The 21,435-nt window shown below is 40.7% G+C and overlaps 2 protein-coding genes across 2 annotated transcripts in view; one reads left to right on the plus strand and one right to left on the minus strand.

Annotated features, from left to right (window-relative positions):
* LOC117803376 (olfactory receptor 51T1-like) overlaps positions 1–21,435 on the plus strand; it is a 255,196-nt gene that overhangs the window by 64,652 nt on the left and 169,109 nt on the right. The gene's annotated exons all lie outside the window — the stretch shown is intronic.
* On the minus strand, positions 14,065–15,116 carry LOC100475597 (olfactory receptor 51E2). The gene has a single exon (XM_019809282.2). The coding sequence runs from the start codon at positions 15,034–15,036 to the stop codon at positions 14,065–14,067; it is 972 nt and encodes a 323-aa protein (XP_019664841.1). The 5' UTR covers positions 15,037–15,116.

Genomic DNA, 21,435 nt, shown 5'->3' on the forward strand with positions numbered 1-21,435 from the left:
AAAATGAGTTGATAATAAAAAAGAAAGTGAATACCAAAAGGGTAAAAACAAAGAAAATAACATGAGATAAATAATAAAAGCTATGATAAAATAGAGAATATTTTTATTACAGAAAGGACTACTGTTTAAAATACTCAGAGATAGAGAATAGAGTTGAGAATAATGAAATACAATTAAATGAAAGTAATGATAAAAGTAATTAAACTATAGTAGAGATGCCAAATAAACTGTGGAATTTTAAACATAATAGGTATTCCTGAAGAAGAGTAAAATAAAAATGAAAACCAGAAAGATATTAAAATATATCATAAAATATTTTTCTGAAAAGTGAATGAAACTGTCTACATTAAAGTGTCTTGTACTAAGAAATAAATACTAATAAGCAAATTTATATGTATGTAGGTATGGTAATTGTGTTGTGAGGATAAACAGAAATTATACAGCTGCTCTGATAAAAGCAATATATCTCAAAATAAAAAAAATTAACATTTATCCCAGAAATCTCTTAAGACCACTAGACCACAGAGAAAGGATCAATGTGCAGAGAGAGTTGCAGAAAAATTGATCTAATCTACACATTCTGAATATGTTTAGAATGTTGTTCAGGTGGAAAAGGAAAAAAATACATCAAAGTCAGTACATTTGTATTTTTATTTGTAATACGGGCTATCACTACTATAGGATACATCATTTGAGTCATTATTTTAATGCATTTGGGAAGCAAAACTTTCAGGGTAAGAACAGAGGATATGTATGTAAATTCAAACAAGTTAGTTAAAATGCTGTAATCATAAAGCTGAGAATACCAACTTGGGAATATCAGAATAAGCTCAAGGAATATTTATTTTTTAATTAATACATATCTCCTAGCTTTATTTACAGAAAACACCTACAATCCAAAACAATTCAGTAGAAGGGAACACACCTAATGTTCAGATGTGTTCTCTAAATATCCTTTCCCCCAATTTCAAGCATCCTTTCATAAATAGCTGATAAGCCTTCTACTGGGAATACACCAAATCACCTTGGATATCTTTTAATGATAGAAAACAGGAAACCAAAGACAACTGGGATTATTTTTTAAAGACAAAGAAGTCAAGTCAAAGAGGCTCCCACTTGCCAATTATGGGTCAATCAAGCATCAATGAGAATAATAACTGCTAGAGATGGAAACACACTGCGAGAGAGAAAGAGAGAGAGAGAGAAAGAGAGAGAGAGAGAAAGAACAAGGTCAGTAAGACTAGGCATTCAGTATTCTGAAATCTGACAAATAACCTACTTTTCTTCTACAAACTGTAGAATGGTGTAAAGAAAGGAACCGAAGGTGGAAAGTTTCTCTCTACAGAAACATTCCATCTATTAAGAAGTAATAGAACTGAAGTATTACTTTTTAAAAAAACCAATGAAATATGGCAAAAAAAAATCATCAGGGGATGATATCATCACTAATGAGAGAAAACTAGATACTGTATTTTACCAAAATAACAAACTGACTCGNGAAGTAATAGAACTGAAGTATTACTTTTTAAAAAAACCAATGAAATATGGCAAAAAAAAATCATCAGGGGATATCATCACTAATGAGAGAAAACTAGATACTGTATTTTACCAATAACAAACTGACTCATATCTACCAGTTTCTAGAGAGTATAGGAGACACCAGGCAAGCAGATATGTTAAAAGACACCAAGGGATGGATGAGAAAAATCCAAAATACAACAAAAACAAAAGCTTCCAGGAGAAAATTCCAGGTTCTTCCGCAAATAAATTACAAGAAAATAAAAAAAGGAAAGAGTGAAAACCCATAGATTAGGAGAGACTTGACTCATATTAACCAAATGCAATGGATGAAGTTTGTTGGATCTTGTTTTGAACAAATCAGATATAAAAAGTCTGCAAACTAGCATTCCGAGATACTCTTATGGGATAATTGGGGAAACGTAAATACTGGTTGAATTCTTGATGATGATCTTTTATTTTGTGATTATGATGCTATGGCTATGTTTTAAGATTTGAAAATGTTTGTACAATAAGGAAGGACATTATATTGACTTCAAAATAATTGGGGGAGTGGGGGCCACCTGTGGTAGAACTGTGTAGAGCCAAGCTGCCAAGAGTGGCTACCAGCTGATGATTTTGGTAGCTAGGTATGGGTATATGGAGATCAAGTTTGTCCTCGCTGTAATTTTGAGAGAGGATTTTATTATTTTTCATAATAAAATGTTAATAAATGGACACTTTATACAAAGTAAAATCATTTAATGGGAAGAGTTTTCTAATTAAACATGGTGAATTGCACACAAACCTTTACTCTCTCCAAAATCTCATTTAAATGATAGTAAAAATTTTAAAAATATTATCTGACAGTGGCAGAAGAACAGGATGGGATATGAGGTATATCAACAATATTACAGTTGATAGAGCAATTGTAGGAAGAGTGGAAAGAAACTGGCAGAAATAGAAGATTAAGTTCATAGGAAGGAGGTTATGCCGCACATCCACTTCAAAAAGAACTAAGGAGTTAGAGTTGATAAAGGCAGGAGTAAGGAATGGGATTGAAAACAGGATGGTTTTCTAGGAAGAAGCTCTATGATTCCTTCTCCTGTCCCTTGCATTCTTGCAGAAGACAGGTTACTTTCTGAAACAATTCTCCAAGCAAGGTTCTGGACTAGAGATGCCAGACAGAAATGAAAGTTGGACAGTATTGAAAACAAGGCAGTTGAGGAAAGGTGAGACTTCCCAGCTCTCTTTCACCACTGGGTTCACAGAGTCCTGGTAATCAGGATTACTCTGTACCACCGTGGGGCCACTATGGGAAGCCAGACCAGTGTGATAAAGAATGCCTGTGCAGAAATGCCAGTCTAGACAAGGAGGAGGATAGATGAGATGCTGAACCAGAGCTCAGATGACCCCAAAATGCCAGATGGGAAGAGAACTTGGCACATTTTCTCATCCACTTTCTGGAGAGACTATGAGGGACATCTCTCCCTAGAATGTGTTCTGAGCCTTAAACTCCCTGAACCTCAGGTAGATAGCGTCTTTCAGGCCCTCTTCTCCAAACAGGAGATGGGACTAGTATCTCTCATGGTCCAAGACTGATTACTTCTCTTTCTTCTGTATTATTTGCAGACCCTTCCCACTCTTATCTCTATCTGAGGCTAAGGTGCTGGAAGTCACCCCTCTGGGAAGCAGGGAAGGAGATGCACTGGGGCCCCAGGTTACTCACCCTGGCTATTGTTCCAGGCTGCTCTGCCACTCCATATCCTGCAAGAGCCCAGGATGTCTTTGTGGCAGAGGGATTGAATTTTATCTTACTACACAGGGACATCTTGGCAGTAGTGCCTATCTCCAGGGGAGGCCAGGCTTGGGCCACCAGGGAATCACTCTGCTCAGAGCCCTGGGGAATGGAAAAGTTAAGGCTAGCTTTGGAATCAGGGGAAGCATTTGGAGGAAATAAACAGTAAGGGGGCAAGGGAGAGACAGAATCATGGATTCTGCAATATCCCACCACATTTAAATGACTCTGGGAAACAAACTGAGGGCTTTAGAGGCGAGGGGGGTGGTGGATTGGGAAAGGCGGTGATGGATATTAAGAAGGGCACATATTGCATGGTGCACTGAATGTTATACGCAAATAATGAATCATGGAACATTGTGTCAAAAACTGGGAATGTACTGTATGGTGACTAATATAACAAAAACAGGTATTTTAAAAAATGGTATATTCAGAGACTATCAGCTTCAATAGCCCACCTGCATTTGAGATCCTTCCAAGACAATATCACCAGCCTATCTCATTCCCCCACTCCCCTCCCCTCTGAAGCCCTCAGTTTGTTTCCCAGAGTCCATAGTCTGTCAAGACAATATTTCTGAAGCCTCCTCTTGACCAAGCCCCAGGATCAGTCCTGCAGAAGCTCTTAGTCTCTGCAGAGTGTAGAGATATGGAGTCTAGAAGTCGTGGCCTAACTTAGCCAGAGGGAATGAGGGAAAGCTTCCTAGAGGAGAGGGAATGGACTTGTGAAAGGCCCACAGACCCTGTTCCAAACTCTCGGCACTCATTCTAGGACAGACACCAGGACTTCGGGCTTCCAGTTCCAGACTGGGGCTGGCACAGATTCTTCCCACACTCAGCCTGGGACTGACCTGCTGAATCAAAGTTCAAAAAGGAGGGAACTTGGGCAGTGAAAAGAATATGTACTACAGAGCCAGGCAGACCAGGGTTTGAATTCTTGCTGTGTTTTCCTCTCCACATACAAGCTCTGTCTCCATTCTTTCTCACTTTTGGAGAGTTCTGCCACAAAATCACCTCAGCTCCTTCCTCAGTCAGTTTGAACTGTAGTCATTCACCTGGAGCTGCTTTCTAGGGATACATAGACTTTCCTCCTCCTTGATTTAGCTGTACTCTCCCAGCTGAACTGGGCCCAGCCTGACTACCTTTCTCCCTCTGAGATGATAAATAACCTTAGGGGGAAAAAAATCACACACCTTTGAAATCTTACATCAAAATGAATTTGTGGCCATTAACCTGAGCTGAGACTTCTGCATCACTGCTTAATTTCTTTCAGGTTTAAATTGTAACCATTGTTCTCAACCTCTTTATTCAGCCTGCTAATCTCTTCTCCTAGCAGCTAATTTGACATTGCTCCTGACTTCCCATGGGAAATGGTGGCCATCAGGTGTGCCTTCTCTAAGGTTCTCGCCCAACTCATCTGTTCCCTTACCCACTTCCATTCCAACATCTACATCCTGGCAGGGAGACCAGTTAACGGCACATGGGGCTTCATGTCAGCCCCCTCTCCATCCTCTAACCACTTCTTTGTTGGGAGCCCATCACATATGGCCAAAAAAAAGGAAGAAAAATTCTGAATGCCATAGCATGTAACCTGACTATTTATTTAGTTAGTTTTTTTAAGTTTCTATTTTAATTTCAGGTAATTAAAATACAGTGTTGTATTAGTTTCACATGTACAATATAGTGATTCAATAATTCCATACATGGCCTGGTGCTCATCACAACTGCTCTCCTTAGACCCCATCACCTATTTCACCCGTCCCCCCACCTCCCCTCTCGTAACCATCAGTTTATCTATTTGTTCTAATTAAGAGTCTGTTTTTTGATTTCTCTCTCTCTCCTTTGCTTATTTGTTTTGTTTCTTAAATTCCACATAGGAGTGAAATCATGTGGTATTTATCTTTCTCTGACTGACTTATTTTGTTTAGCATTACACTCTTAAGTTCCTTCTATGTTGTTGCAAATGGCAAGATTTCATTCTTTATTTTTTATGCTGAGTAATATTTCATTATGTATGTATGTGTGTGTATATACACATCTTCTTTATCAATTCATCAATCAGTGGACACTTGGGCTGCTTCCATATCTTGGCTATTTATAAATAACGCTGCTATAAACATTGGGTACATGTATCCCTTTGAATTAGTGTTTTTATATTCTTTAGGTAAATACCCAGGAGTATGATTGCTAGATCATAGGGTAGCTCTACTTTTAAATTTTTGAGGAACCTCCATATTGTTTTCCACAGTGCATTCCTACCAACAGGGCAGGAGGGTTCCTTTCTCTCTACGTCCTCACCAATATCTGTTGTTCCTTGTGTTTTTTGTTTTAGCCATTCTCGCAGGTGTGAGGTGATATTGCAGTTTTGATTTGCATTTCCCTGATACTAAGTGATGATGAACATCTTTTCATGTGTCTGTTGGCCATCTGGATGTCTTCTCTGGAGAAATGTCTGTTCATGTCTTCTGCCTATTTTTTAATTGGCTTATTTGGTTTTTGGGTGTTGAGTTTTGTAAATTCTTTATAAATTTTGGATACTAACCCTTTTCATTTGCAAATTCTTCCATTCTGTAGGTTGTCTTTTCGTTTTCTTGGTTGTTTCCTTCACTGTGCAGTAGCTTCTTATTTTGGTTTAGCCTCAATAGTTACTTTTGCTTTTGTTTGCCTTGCCTCAGGAGACCTATCTAGACAAAAGTTGCTACTGCCAATGTCAGAGAAATTACTGCCTGTGCTCTCTTCTAGGATTTTTATGTTTTTAGGTCTCATATTTAGGTCTTTAATCCATTTTGAATTTATTTTTGTGTGTGGTATAAGAAAGTGGTCCAGTTTCATTCTTCTGCATGTTGCTGTCTTCTTGATAGATCTTCTATCCCGAAGAAGAGGTCCTGTAATGCCCTGCAGTATAGTGTCCCCCGCGCCTCAGAGTCTGGCACTTCTGGGAGTGTCTCATATGTGTTGCATGTGCTCTGCTGTTGTGTCCTGGCCCCTCTATCCTTCAGGCCAGTCATCTACAGAGGGTCTCTTTGCCTGTTGTGGGCAGTGTTTGGTCCCTGTCCTGAATATGGTGCATTTTAACTAGGTGTGTTCTTGTCTGTTTGTGAAATGAGGCCTGTTGCCACAGCCACAGGAACCATAGCTCTGCAAAACTCCCTTGTTGGAAGAAAAACTGTGAGTAGGGGTTTGGGCAGGACTTCTGGGGGAAGTGGCCCACCATTCTGAGACTGAGGCCAGCGTGACTGGGAGGGGCAGGGCTTGGTATAAACTAGTGTTGAGTGTCAGCACTGTGCTGGTTCCCACTGGTGGCTCTGTGCTTATGCTGAGGGGCAGAGGAGGGAATGGTGCTGACCAGTTTCTTTGTCCCTGCAGTGGTCTCCCTGTGATTGCTGTCTCTCTGGGACATGCTTTGAGATGAGCAAATAACCTCCCCACTGTGTGCCCCGGGAGCTCTTCAGATCACTGTTTTCCATGCCGTAGTGCTGTGGGCTGTTTGCCTGCCTCTTCTCTAAGAGCATCCCCCATGCCCTCCAGGGCACTCTTCCCAAGCCAAACATACTGACCTTTAAAACTCCAGGCTTTAAGCCCCACTGGTTGCAGGAACTCATGAAATGTGGCCCCTCCCTCACTATCCAAGCCACCTGCTATGGGGATTCATTTTCTCTGTGTGCTCCTCTCTGTGCTAGTCTGTCTCTTTGCCCTTCTCTGTGACTGTGGCTCCCTTCCCACTGCCATAGCCATGATCTGTTTCTCTCCCAAACCGTGTCTCTGCACTTCCTACCTTCTTCAGTGTTGCCTCCTCTCCACCTTTAGTTGTGGAGCTTGTTCTGCCAGTCTTCAGGTGGATTCCTGCAGTATTTAGGATGATTGATAGTTATCTAGTTGTGTTAGTGGAATGAGGTGCATTTAGGGTCCTCCTACTCCAACACCATCTTCCAACCTTGTCAACTCTCTAAGATTTTTTTTTAGCTTTTTATTTTGAGATGTTTGTAGAGTCACATGCAGTTGTAATATTTCATATAGAGATCCCATGTATCCTTCACCCAATTCCTCCAATGGTGGTATCTTGCAAAACAGTAGTGCAGTATCAAAATAAAGATACCGACATTGCTACAGTGGAGATACAGAACACTTCCAGAGCCACGAGGATCCCTCTTGTTGTCCTTTTATAGCTCCATCGACTTTCCTCCCTCCAATCCCCCATTTAGTCTCTGGCAATCACTGATGTGTTCTATAGCTCTATAATTTTGTCGATTTAAGAATGTCATATAAATGAAATCATACAATATGTAATCTTTTGGGATTGTTTGGGTTTTTTTCCCCACTGCATCATTATCCAGCTTATTCTGTGTGTGAAGAGTTCATTCCTTTTAAGTGCTATTTGCAGGGCATGGTTGTACCACAGTTTGTTTAACCATTCTCCTGTTGAAGAACATCTGTGTTCCCAGTTTTGGGCTATTATGCATAAAGCTGCTATAAACATTCGTGTGCAGGCTTTTGGTGAACATAACTCTTCATTTCTCTGGGATGAATGCCAGGAGTACCAAACACTCAGCCATATGTTAGTTGCATGTTTAGTATTTTTAGAAACTGCCGAACTGTTTTCCAGAGTTATGGCTGTACCATTTTGCATTTCAACCAGCAGTGTATGAGTGGTCCAGTTTCCCCACATCCTTGCCCGCATTTGATGTTTTCACCTTTTTTAAAAAAGCCATTCTGATGTGATATTTCTTTTCTTTTTTTTTTTTTTTAAGATTTTTATTTATTTATTTGACAGAGAGAGACAGCCAGCGAGAGAGGGAACACAAGCAGGGGGAGTGGGAGAGGAAGAAGCAGGCTCATAGCAGAGGAGCCTGATGTGGGGCTTGATCCCATAACGCCGGGATCACGCCCTGAGCCGAAGGCAGACGCTTAACCGCTGTGCCACCCAGGCGCCCCTTGCCTATTTCTAATTATATTTTTTCCTAGTTGAGTTTTCAGAGTTCATATCTGTTCTAGATACTAGGTCTTTCTTCAGTATGTAATTTGCAAATATTTTCTCCCACCTGTAGGTTGTTTTTTCATCCTCTTAACTGAGTCTTTGACACAGAAGCAGTTTTTAATTTTAATAAATATTAATTTATCAATTTTTCCTAAAAGGAATCATGCTTTTGGAGACAAGACTAAGAACACTTTGCCCTGGATCCTGAAGATTTTCTGCTAAGTTTTTCTAAAAGTTTTAGATTTATGCTTACATTGTTATTATTTTTTTTTTTTACATTCAAGTCAGTGGTCAATTTTGAGTTAGTTTACATATGTATTGAGGTACAATTAACAAATAAATTTGTAGTATATTTAAAGGCTATAATGTGATGATTTGGTATTTGTGAAAGGATTCCCACCATTGAGTTAATTAACACATCCATCATCTCACATATTTACTTTGATTTCTTTTTTCTGAGAACATTTAAGTTCTACTCTCTCAGCAAATTTTAATTATCCAATACAGTATTATCAACTGTAGTCACCATGTTATACTTAGATCCTCAAAATTTATTCTTCTTACAACTGAAAGTCTATATTCTTTTACCAACTTTCCCTGCTTCCCCATCTGCAGCCTCTGGCAACAAACATTCTACTTTCTGTTTCTATTAATTTGACTTGAATTCTTCTTGATTACACATATAAGTGGTACTATGCAGTATTTGTCTTTCTCTGTCCTGCGTATTTCATGTAGCATCATGCCTTTTAGATTCCTCCATCTTGTTGCAAACAGCAGGATTTCCTTCTTTTTTAAGGCTGAATATTCCATACCTTTTCTTGTTTCCATATCTTAGCTATAGGGAATAATACTACAATGAATATGGGAGTACAGGTATTTCCTTGAGATAATGATTTCATTTCCTTTGTATATATATCCAGACAGAAGTAGAATTGCTGAATCATGTATGGCAGTCCTATTTTTAATTTATTGAGTAACTTCCATTATGTTTTTCATAGTAACTGTACATTCCCACCAAAAATGTGCAAGTGTTCCCTTTTCTCTACATCCTTGTCAACACTTGGTATCTCTTGTTTTTTGGATAATATCTGACACCCACTGTAGTAACTACTGTTGTTTATTTTTGTATTCCTTTCATCTTTTACAGGGCCTGGAACATTTAAATGATTCTTGAATATTTAACTTTAAATGATACAAGAAATGGACATTAGGCATGAATTTTGGCATGGGCTGGGAGAATGGGTGGTTATCATCATTGGAAAGAATCTCAGATATGTGATGCTGGTAATTTCTGGTTGTAAATACGTATTGACAGTAAATCTTTTTTTCTAATAACAAAAAAGCTTGGGGAAACTGCTGTCCCCAGAAACAAATTTATGTTCTGTCCTTGTTTCTTGTCATTTCATGTCAGTCTAGTCTCTAGTAAATGATTTGCTACTCAGAGATGGGAGCTAAATGAAATACTGGGAATGGGAGCTGTCCTGCTTATCGGGCAACCTCAGACTGTCTCTCAAGGGAAATTGGCTACCTAAACTAGTGCCCTCCACTGACCAGGCCAACATAAACATGAATGGGAACAGGGCAGTGTTTTTATGATCCCCAGTCCCTGGAGAATATTGTTCACTGGGAAAGATACTCTCACTTCAGTGAGCACTTGCCTGAGACCCAGAAGCCTCTCACGGCAGGGGCTGCCTGGGACCACCTCTATGAGTTGACTCACCTCCCCAAGTTCCCAGAGGGCCTCCTCCTGGAAGCCCTTCCAGATCAATGGGAACCAGAAGGCAAACACTCTCCCAGGACTGTGGTTCATGTGAACAAGGAATAAGCAATGGCCAGAACACCCGCTTTAGTTTGCCACCTTCTAGGAAGCAATCACAGTTTCTTGGGACAACTTTGAAAACTATGGCCTTCTGTTCTTCCCCTTTCTGTGAATAAGATTAGTCATTTTAATCCCATTTGAATCCTACTTGAATCTTACTTCCTGCATTCACCACACTTAGTCCTGGTATAGGTGAGAGAGAAAGTGAGAGAAACCTAGTTCTTAAACTCCAAGCTTCCATGGTAATGACTAGATGAGAATTTAAGAAAAATCTGTGGCTAGCTTGCCACAGGCAGAAAACTCCCATCTCTATCCCCTCAATATCATTGTGCGGTAGGGATTATCACCCGTACCCCCTCCATGGTAATAATGAGTATTTATTGAGTTCATACTATGTACTAAATTCTGTGCTAAGCATGATGTGTGGATTTTTGCACGTAATTCTCACAAAACCCTGAGTGGTAGATACTGTTATCATCCCTAATAAACAGATGAGGAAAACAAGCCTCACAGAGGGTGAATTGACTTGGTGAGTCAGAACTGTTGGCTCTGTTGGATTGAGCTTCCTTTTTTTTTTATAAATATTTTATTTGTATTTATTTGACAGAGAGAGACAGCCAGTGAGAGAGGGAACACAAGCAGGGGGAGTGGGAGAGGAAGAAGCAGGCTCCCAGCAGAGGAGCCTGATGTGGGGCTCGATCCTGGAACACCGGGATCACGCCCTGAGCTGAAGGCAGACGCTTAATGACTGCGCCACCCAGGCACCCCGGATTGAGCTCCTTTTAGAGAATTCGTGAATATGTTCTGGGGTGGAAAATCCCCATCTTTGAGAGCAGTATTGAGTTTTGGAAGAGCCTTAATGGCAGAATCAGGGGTAGGAGATCAAGGTGATAAATCTATGTTTGGGCAAATAGCAGGTGTGGCCTCAGGGAAGGGGCTTGGTTTTCATATGTGAGGCACAAGGCAGTTTCCAGGAGTCCCTGCAGCGTTCCAGCCCTGCAGGCCCTTTGGAATTGTTCAAGGCTCCTCAATGTTCAGAGCACATAGTATTCAAAATGGAACGGGATTTAGAGATCATCTAATTTAATCACCATGTTTTATACAGTTAATTCAGAGAGATTATGCTTATTAGACAAAGTCACCCACCTAGAGGCAGAATTGGAACTATAGCTCAGAGCTCATAAATCCCATCCTAGGGCTCTTTCCTTTCCTTAATACAGGAAATTAAATATCACCTTCTTTGGGTACTTTTGTAGGGTATTTTCTTTAACCAAATATATCCAAAATATTATCATTTCAACATGTTCTTTTTTTAAAAGTTTGTTTATTTATTTATTTATTTAGAACGTGAGCTGGGGGAGGAGTAGAGGGGGAGAGAGAAGGAAGGGGGAAGAATTATGCAGACTCTGTGCTGAATGCTGAGCCCAACAGGGCCTCAATCTCATGGCCCTGAGATCATGACCTGAGCTGAAACCAAGAGTCAGATGCTTATTTGAGCCACCCAGCTGCTCCTCAACATGTTTTTGATAAAAAATTGATAATGATAACAAAAATTTTACCTTTTTTCTTTGGTGATTATTTATTGTGGTGAAACTGTTGATCTGGCCATGCTCTTAGGCTTATGGAGGTAGGCAGGAGGGTATGATTTAAAGTTGAGTAATGTACAGGGAGAGAGAAGAGGATGGAGGTTGTAGGGAGAGACATAATGAGGTTCAATCTCATAAAATGAGGTTCCTGACCTCATTATTTGGGGTGAGTCCTGATACCCTGAATCTCTACTTTTACAGAGCATAGACATCTCTTTGTTTCTTTAGGGAAGTCACTCATTTCCTACATGCTCTCTCTTTCTCTCAGCCCTAGTCTATCTGTTGATTAGCTGCATGACTTTGGAGGCCCCTTTACTACCTTTGAGCAGGGAATCACAATTGGAAGCTTACAGATACATATAGTAGGAAGGCCCTTCTCCAGGGGAGAGGTTAAGTGTCTGAGGTTTTCTTCTTCTAAGAAGGAGCCCACAGGTTGGAGTCTCCCCTATGGTTTATCCACCGAAGTCCACCACCCAAGATTTGTTCAGTGAAGCTATTAAGGGAACCCAATGATTGTAGTCAGATTTTTGCTTCTCGTGAGATCTGATTTCAACTATATAATGGAAATATCCCACCTTGATGCATTCAGCATCTTTACAGTTGTACAAAGAGTACCTGGGGTGGAAAAGTAGACTAGGGAAACTCCTGTATCTTCAAATCAAGTATAAAAGCAGTAGGCATAACACTTAGCAAAATTTAAAATAAAATTTTATTATATCTTATACCTAAGTTAAAACCCAGATAATCAAAATGTTTGACAGGTACAGAATATACTTAAAAAAGGGAGATACGATTGAGAAGATATAAGAGATAAATAGACAAAAACATTCTTCCTTAATGTGGAAAGAAGCAGGCTGTGGAACATGAAAGGTGGCTATAAAGCATGAAGAGTAATGTGGATTTGTTGCTCATGAGGGCAGGGTTATCTCTCAGCACAATACAGTCATTCATCTTATAAGGCACACAGCAGAGAGAAAACAGGATTTGCACAGGCTGAGGAAATAAACGGCAGATGTTAAACAGGAAGCAATATACCATGGAAATTAAGTAACTGTATTTGGTTATCAAATTCAATTTCAGATCTTGGCACAGCACCCACAAACTGTATGGCTTAGTTACTTGTTAATGAAAGCCTCATTTCTCTCACTTGTAATGGGGGACGAAAATGGTACCTACTCCAAAAAGTTGTTGTGAAGATCAGATAAAACCTCTAAAGCATTTAGCATGGTCCCTAGAACATGGTAAGCACTCAAGACATGTTCATTGGCATTATTGTGTACGGTTTCGATAAATTCCCAGGTAATGCATAGTAAACCAGCGGTGAGGTCTGTGACAAGCTTTGTTTTATGTAAATTACCAGTTTCATTTTCTTCATTTTGAAAGTTGCACATCAGCTAAACAAGACCTCCATAGTAAAGAAATATATTTTATTTATTTTTACTAGTTATGTTGGTCACCATACAGTAAGTACATCACATGGTAAAGAAATTTAGAAAGTAAAAACAAAAATTAGTCACTATCAATTTGAGCACATTTCCTTCAAGGCATTGGTGCTTTTCAAGTTAGTTTCAATCATGTGTCCTTATTGTTTATTTTTTTAACGTTATATGCATGTTTCATTTTATAGCAGTTTCTTTAAAGGTCACACAATATTCCTTTTATATAGATTATTCCACATAATATTCCATTAAATAAATGGACCATACTTGAGTTTACTGTTCCTTACTTTTATATGTTACATCCTAGGATTTTAATATGAGTTCTCTAAATAATTGTATAACCAATGTATTTTATGAAAAGCCTGCTTTCTGCACTTAAGAATATTTTGTTAGGATAAATTTCTGAAAGTGAGAACATAGCATTAAAGCGTGTAACTTTTAAAAAGTTTTTGCTACATATGCCAATTACACCATCACCTTTGATGGTCATGAATTTACATTTCAACATTGTGAATTTTTATTAATAAAATAGCTAATTTAATAGACATAAATGTTGCCTAATTATTGTTTTAATATATGATTTCTCAGGTTACTAGTCAGGTAGAATAATTTTTCCCTTGTTAAAAAAGCCAGTTTTNTTTTTTTTTTTTTTCCCTTTTTTTTTTTTTTTTTTTTTTTTTTTTTTTTTTTTTTTTTTTTTTTTTTTTTACTACATGTTGGGGCATTGGTGGATTTTATAATTTAAACTTTTGGTACATCAGTAATATCAATAACATTTTGGCCTATGGAAGGAAATCATGGTAGCCTCCAAACTTTCACCCCAAGCAGAGGCAGAATTCGGAGGCCACAGCAGAGAAAAGCACTGATACGCTAATGGGCAACTAGAATTAAGCTGGCATTAAGAAATCATTATGTCAAGCCATTAAGGATAAGGGAAAGTGGAGTGGTAAGAATCACCTGCTCCCCACAGCCTGAGGGTCCTTGTCACAGCTGATCTTGAACATAGCTAGCACCCGAGCTCTGATCTGTTTGGTCTTGGCACCGTAGATGATGGGATTGATCACAGGAGGCAGAAGTAGATAAACATCACCCATGAGAACGTGCACAATGGGATCAAGGCTGTTTCCAAAACGGTGTACCACTGAGAGGCCAATGAGAGGAACGTAGAAGGCCAATACCACACCGATGTGTGACACACAGGTTCCAAAAGCCTTGGCCCGCTCTGACTTGGAAGGAAGTTGTAGAACTGTTCGTATAATTAGAAAATAGGACAAGGAGATGAAGAGGACATCCACGCCCATAACCAGCAGAATGGCAGTAAGACCATAGATCACATTGGGCAACGTGTCTGCATGGGCCAACTTCATCATATCCTGGTGCACACAATAGGAGTGTGAGAGCACATTGGAGTGGCAGAAGGCCAGACGTTTGATGAGCAGAGGCAGTGGGATAAAGAAGAGGGATCCACGGACCACAGCCACCATGCCAATCTGGGCTGTTACTGTATTGTTGAGCACTGCTGCATGGCGCAGTGGGTGGCAGATGGCTATATAACGGTCAAAGGCCATGGCCAGAAGGATAGTAGACTCAATAGCTGAAAGAGCATGAATAAAAAACATCTGGGTAATGCAGGCATCAAAGGTTATCTCTCGGGAATCAAACCAGAAGAGGGCGAGGATCTTGGGCATGGTGGATGTGGATAAGGCCAGGTCAATGGCTGCCAGCATGCAGAGAAAGAGGTACATGGGTGCGTGTAGGCTGCGCTCTGTCCTTACGATGAAGACCACGATGCAGTTTCCAAACACTGCCACAGCATACATTGAAAGCAGGGGGAAGCCGATCCAAAAATGGGCTTCTTCTAATCCTGGGATACCAATAAGCACAAAGGTGGTATGTGTGAAGTTGCAGGAACTCATAGCTGGCATCGAGAAGGGGGCCCTGGAGAGGTTGAGGTCACCCTGGCAGCCTGCTAGCCTGCTAGGACATGGAGCACAATCAGAGGCCAACCCTGGAAACCTGGGAACTGAATGCACCTTAGCTCTCCCTCTCCTACTCTCACCTCTCAGTCTTCCAAGCCCTTTAGGCTCTTTCACAAGCTCTGAAGCCCTTTCCAAAGGAAAAATGATAGCTCAAATTCATTTATCAGTTGCTCCTCTCAAGGTCCATTCACATTAAAATTATTTTTAGATTTATTTATTTACTTATTTATTTGAGAGTGAGAGAGAGAGAGAGAGAACACAAGTAGAGGGAGGAGCAGAGGGAGAAGGATAAGCAGACTCAGTGCTGAGATTGGAGCCCGACATGGGGTTTGATTCCAGGACCCCAAGATCATTACTTGAGCTGAAACCAGGGAATGCCCAACTGACTGAGCCACTCAAGCACCTCCCATTTACATTTTAAAAATGGAACCTGGGAGAACAATGCTTAACCCAAAATGTATCCTTTCCAAATTCCTTCAGACTCCTTCTCCTGGCCCATAACTTCATTACCTGGATATTAGGTGGTTCTTTTCTCAGATAGGTGTTAACAGATACGCTATTGAGAACCCTTTCCAGATATGGTTTCTTTCCTTTCCTTCAATTATTCATTCATTTTATAAGCATCTAGTTATATTACCTACTATGTACAAGGCTATTTGCTAGATGTTCATGATACAGAGATGAAAGACACATCCTTTGCTTTCAGATGCCTGGCCTATGGTGGAAAATAGACAAGTAACCCAATTATTAGAGTTTTGGGATAAGCGTTAGCCTAAGGTGTGCATTTAATGCATGGGAGGGGGAGAGGCATGATCAGAGGAACCTTCCTGCCAAAGATAATCCCTTTTTTCAGTCTTCAAACATGAGTAGGAATTAGACGGAGAGGGGAATAATGGGTATAACCAAGCCAGTGAGGATAGGGAATATTTTTTCCTTCAAATTTTTGGGATTCTGGATCCCCAGGCCTAAGGCCAGCAAGCGGAAAAAGACACAAAAATGGCAATTTTTAAACGATGAGAAAAAAACCTAAGAAGAAAAAGGCCAAATCTTTTAAGTAAAAAAAAGGAAACTCCTTTGGGGTCATCAAAAGAAAGGGAGTGTCTCCCTCCAGTGACTTATCTGGAGATGAAGGTGCTGGCAGTGTGTGTGGCCTCCAGTGGATCCTAGCTGCTTGGCATGGTCCCTTGTGAAGGCTCTTCTCTCTGCTCCTGGATGATGTGTTTCTCTGCACCTGAAAGTGGCCTCCAGGCCACACTCCTTGCCCCAAGGAGAACTTGGGTCAAGTCTTGATACTCCTAGAGCTTTGTCTTTCCTGGAACCTCTGCCAACAAGCCGTTCATGTTAGGGAAAGCTTTTTGTTTTTGGAAGCCCAGCATTGCTCTGCCCCTGCCCTGCTACCCAAACACCTAGGATTTGACCTCATCAAACACTTTCTCTGCTAGGCTCCTTAGGTACCCTGGTCTTTAGAGCTAATTGTCTCTAAAGAGCTAAGGGCTTGACTTCAAGAAGGAGGGTCTCTGAATCTTTGGAATAAACTCTGCAGGTGTCTTCATCAGTGATAGTTAGGTAAACCTGTTCATCTCCCCAGGATTCTTCTTCACTCCTAATCTGGGTCCTGGGTGTGACAAAATAGGAACTAAAAGATTTGACTTGGATTATACCCATCCCGGATAAGGAAGGAAGAACAAATCCAAGATTCAAAGGTCACAGAATTCACACCTCTGACCACTATTTGCTAATCCTTAGATCTTATGCAAAGACATAATAGCTACTCTCCTTGACAAGTGTGAGATCCCAAATTTGGCCCCAAACTGCTATCAGAGAATGAGAAGCCCTTTTAATAGGCAGATAATTGCACCTTCAGTGAGATAAAAGATAGCTTATGTCTTGTATTCATCCAACCATCTATGTATCTATCATGGGTAGCTTAGGGAGAGAGATTCAGAAATGTAAACAAGTCAGGCTGAAAAGTATGGATAATGCTAAGGGAACTCCCCTGGATGGAGGCCAGCTCACTGGACCTCTGGGTCCAAGAGAAATGGGGCCCAGGATGAAGGAAAAGGCATGGAGGTGTTGCAGGGGGAGGACAGTAATGTATTTCCCCTGTCCTTAAGCCTCTTGCCCATGCTACTGTGTGAGTACCCACAGATATAAGGGTCTTTGTTGGCCACAGAGTTGGATCCTTTCCTGACTCCTCTTTCTACAGGGTATCTTTTCTGCTTTTCTAGTAGCAGTCTAAGACTTTGAGCTATTATCTTGTCTCCCCAGTTATCAATCCCTGAAGTCCTCATATCTCTCTCCCATGTTGTCTGGCCTTCTGCCTAAAGTGACCCTTGGCTAAACCCAGTTTTAGCTTCTCTTTGGGTCTGAATGTGGCTTTTGCATTCATTCTTACTTGCCTTTGTGGACTGTCTACTAGTGCTCTGGGACATTTCTTCTCAGCCCATGAAGATGCATTTGGGACACAAGTGTTTCCCCCTCCTGCCGTAAGACAGTTGTGGGGTCCTCAAGTTCTGTTAAGATGGTAGGAATTTGGCCTTCCCAATCTCGAGTGAGGGTGGACTCACTTGAAAACCATGCAGTCCTGGGAGAGAGCAGCTGGAGCTGGCTCACCCTTTCAAGCACAGGCCTATTTATAATACTGCCTAGGAGGCCCATGGGAACATGGGTGTGGGATTACGGACTGAGGCCCTTGGGGCTTGGCAAGCTGGGGACAGTATCTCCATGTTCACTTGTGGGTCACTCCCATAGGCTTCCCACTGTTTCCTTCTGGTGTGTGTGTTGTGGGGGGGTGATCACGAAGGTGGCACTGCCACTGCCTCTGCCATCACTCCCACACTTATACATACAGGGCTCTTGACAGTCTATCCCCACCCTTCCAAATAACTCAAACTCCCTAGGTAGCAACAGTGGTTAGAGCTTTTTCTCATTAGCCACTTTGCTAGACACGACAGGCAACATGTGTGTATAGTCATGTCCCTGGGCTCTAGGAGTTCACATCCTCTTTAAAAACACTATGGAACATAAGAAATAGCAGGAAGATCAGTAGGAGAAGGAAGGGAAGAATGAAGGGGTAGACAGAAGGGGGAATGAACCATGAGAGACTGTGGACTCTGGAAAACAAACTGAGGGCTTCAGAGGGGAGAGGGGTGGGGGATTGGGATAGGCTGGTGATGGGTGTTAAGGAGGGCATATATTGCATGGAGCAGTGGGTGTTATATGCAAATAATGAATCATGAAACACTACATCAAAAACTAAGGATGTATTGTATGGTGACTAGCATAACATAATAAAAAATTATTATAAAAAATAAAAATAAAAAACTATTGACTTTTTAAAGCAAAAATAAAATAAAATAAATAAAAACCAAGATGGGTACACAGAACCAGTAATTCCCATAACTAAGAATAAGGACATTCACTTCAGTTTTTCATTCTCAGCGTTTCTTTCAGTTGATGAAATAGACCTTGAGGTAGGGAAGCCACTCTCTTGCACCTGTGTTACAGATGAGGAGTGGATGAGATGAAGGCTCTTTGCTTTGGTCACAGAGTTATTAGTGATAATGCTGGTTGGAGAACAAGGTATTCTGATTCTTTATTCATTCGTACTTAATAAATATTTATCAGGGGCCTGCAATGTAACAAGATATGTAAATTTTTTAAACATAACCTTATAGATTATACATCCTGATGAGAGGGACAAACAGTCCATGGTTAATATGAGAAACTAAATAGTTTCTCCTTATGACTGCCTAAGGAGAAAAAATAAAAGGAAGAAGAGAACAGGTAAATATCGGGATGGGCAGTTGAAATTTTAAATGAAGTTGGCAGGGAATGCCTCACATAATGGAGACATTTGAGGAGAACCCTGGAGGGAGTAAGAAATATATCCATGAGATCTCTGAGGAAGACCATCCAAAGGAGGAAGAACAGAAACTGCAAAGTTTCTGAGAAGGGAGTGTATCTGTTTTTTTTTTTTTTTGTAATAATATTTTTTATTATGTTAGTCACCATAAAGTACATCCCTGGTTTTTGATGTAAAGTTCGATGATTCATTAGTTGCGTATAACACCCAGTGCACCATGCAATACGTGCCCTCCTTACTACCCATCACCAGCCTATCCCATTCCCCCACCTCCCTCCCCTCTGAAGCCCCCAGGTTGTTTCTCAGAGTCCAAGTGGGATTCATCCCTGGGATGCAAGGGTGGTTCAACATTCACAAATCTATCACACTGATAGATCAACAAGAAAAAAGCCAAAAATCATATGATCCCCTCAAGAGATGCAGAAAAAGCATTTGACAAAATACAGCATCCTTTCCTGATTAAAACCCTTCAGAGTGTAGTGATAGAGGGTACATTCCTCAATCTTGTAAAAACCATCTGTGAAAAGCCTACAGCAAATAACATTCTCAATGGGGAAAAGCTGGAAGCATTTCCCTTAAGATCAGGAACACGAAAAGGATGCCCACTCTTGTCGTGTTCAACATAGTACTAGAAGTCCTTGCAACAGCAATCAGACAACAAAAAGGGATAAAAGGTATCCAAATAGGCAAAGAAGTCAAACTGTCTCTCTTCACAGATGACATGATACTCTGTATGGAAAACCCAAAAGAATCCACTCCCAAACTATTAGAAGTTATAGAGCAATTCAGTAATGTGGCGGGATACAAAATCAATGCTCAGAAATCAGTTGCATTTCTATACACGAACAATGAGACTGAAGAAAGAGAAATTAGGGAATCCATCCCATTTACAATAGCACCAAAAATCATAGTTATCTTGGAATTAACTTAACCAGAGACATAAAGGATCTATATTCTAGAAACTACAAATCACTCTTGAAAGACATTGAAGAAGACACAAAAAGATGGAAAAATATTCCATGCTCATGGATCGGAAGAATTAACATAGTTAAAATGTCCGTGCTACCCAGAGCAATCTACACTTTCAATGCTATCCCCATCAAAATACCAGTGACATTTTTCAAAGAACTGGAACAAACAGCCCTATCTGGGGGTTTAGAATAACAAGAAGGCCAGTGTGCCTGAGCAGAGAGAACAAAGGGAAGAATAATAGAGAGGTAGATAATAGGGAATTGGATCATATAGGGCTTTATAGGACTTTTTACAGGACAGTTAAAGGACAGACTTGGAGTCTGCATTCAGGTAGCTACAACCGCAGCCATGTGTCTACTACTGCCCTGGCTTTCAGGAAAGTCTCCAATTCATTGTGAGCTTGTCCACCTTGGGCAGAGGTGACATTTGCTCTATAAATCACCCATTCCCAAATTTTCCAAATTGTCCACCCCCCAGTGAGATAAGCTTATAAGTTTTCAGGATTGTCGGATACGGGGGCCATCCATAGGTTGGTGTGTGTGGGGGGGTGGTGAGGTAGGAGAGAAACATCTGTAGAAGTAGTATGAACGTCTTGGCTGTCCGGTGCTTTAAAAGACTGAAGCTCCTTCTCATTCTGAATTGTAGGACTCTGTGTACCCTATCACTCTTCTCTAAGTTTCTTTCATTCCCCCCACAAACAAACAAATATCTAGCCTTAAATCTACACCATCTGAACTTTTTCACTTCTTTCCAACAGTGAATGAGTGAGTTATAGTTCCTGGTCTTGGGAAGTGGGCACAGAGTCTGTGGTGAGGAAACAGTTACTAGACAGTCTGAAAAGGGATGTCCTGAGAAAGAAGCACAAGGTACTGCAGAAGCACCTGGAAAGGACACCAGACAGGTTTGAGAAACCAGGAAATATCTCTGAGAGAAAGTCACTTCTAAGTCAGGAGAAGGGAAATAGAGAGGGAGCTCTAGAGGGATGTCACAGCTTTTGCAAAGGTTTGCGAGTGATCCAGAGCAATCTCAGCTAAGAAATGCAAGTGGTTTGTTGTGCCTGGAGCACTGAACGTGGGGCAAGCAATGAGGCTTGAGAGTAAACAGAGCCAGCTCATTCAGGGTTACTATCATTTTATTATGTGGCAGACCAAGGTTTTGGGTCTGGAAGACAGCATGAATGAAACAAAATTCTTTTTCTCAAAGACCTTACCTGGTAATGGGGAAACTAGAGAAGAAATAAATAGGTATGTAATATTTTGGTGGGGGAAGGGAATGCCAGGTATTAAAAATACAATATGTAAGGAAGAGTGTGAATGCAGACAGGATTTGAGGAAGAGGTGGTGGTGTTATTTTTAATGTCAGGGGCCCTCTAGGAACGTAACACTTAGGCAGAGACCTGCATGAGGTGAGGCAGTAAGCCACGAGGGTGTCTGGGGGAAGAACATTCCAAGTAGAGAACAGAAAGTGTGAAGTTTGATGTTGAAGCGTGGTATGGTGAGTTTAAGGAA

This window comes from Ailuropoda melanoleuca, chromosome 8, assembly GCF_002007445.2.
Source record: "Ailuropoda melanoleuca isolate Jingjing chromosome 8, ASM200744v2, whole genome shotgun sequence".
Lineage (NCBI taxonomy): Eukaryota > Metazoa > Chordata > Mammalia > Carnivora > Ursidae > Ailuropoda > Ailuropoda melanoleuca.

What these genes read in the sequence shown, in the direction of transcription:
- LOC100475597 (XM_019809282.2), bottom strand. Translation starts at nt 15,036, where the DNA reads ATGCCAGCTATGAGTTCCTGCAACTTCACACATACCACCTTTGTGCTT.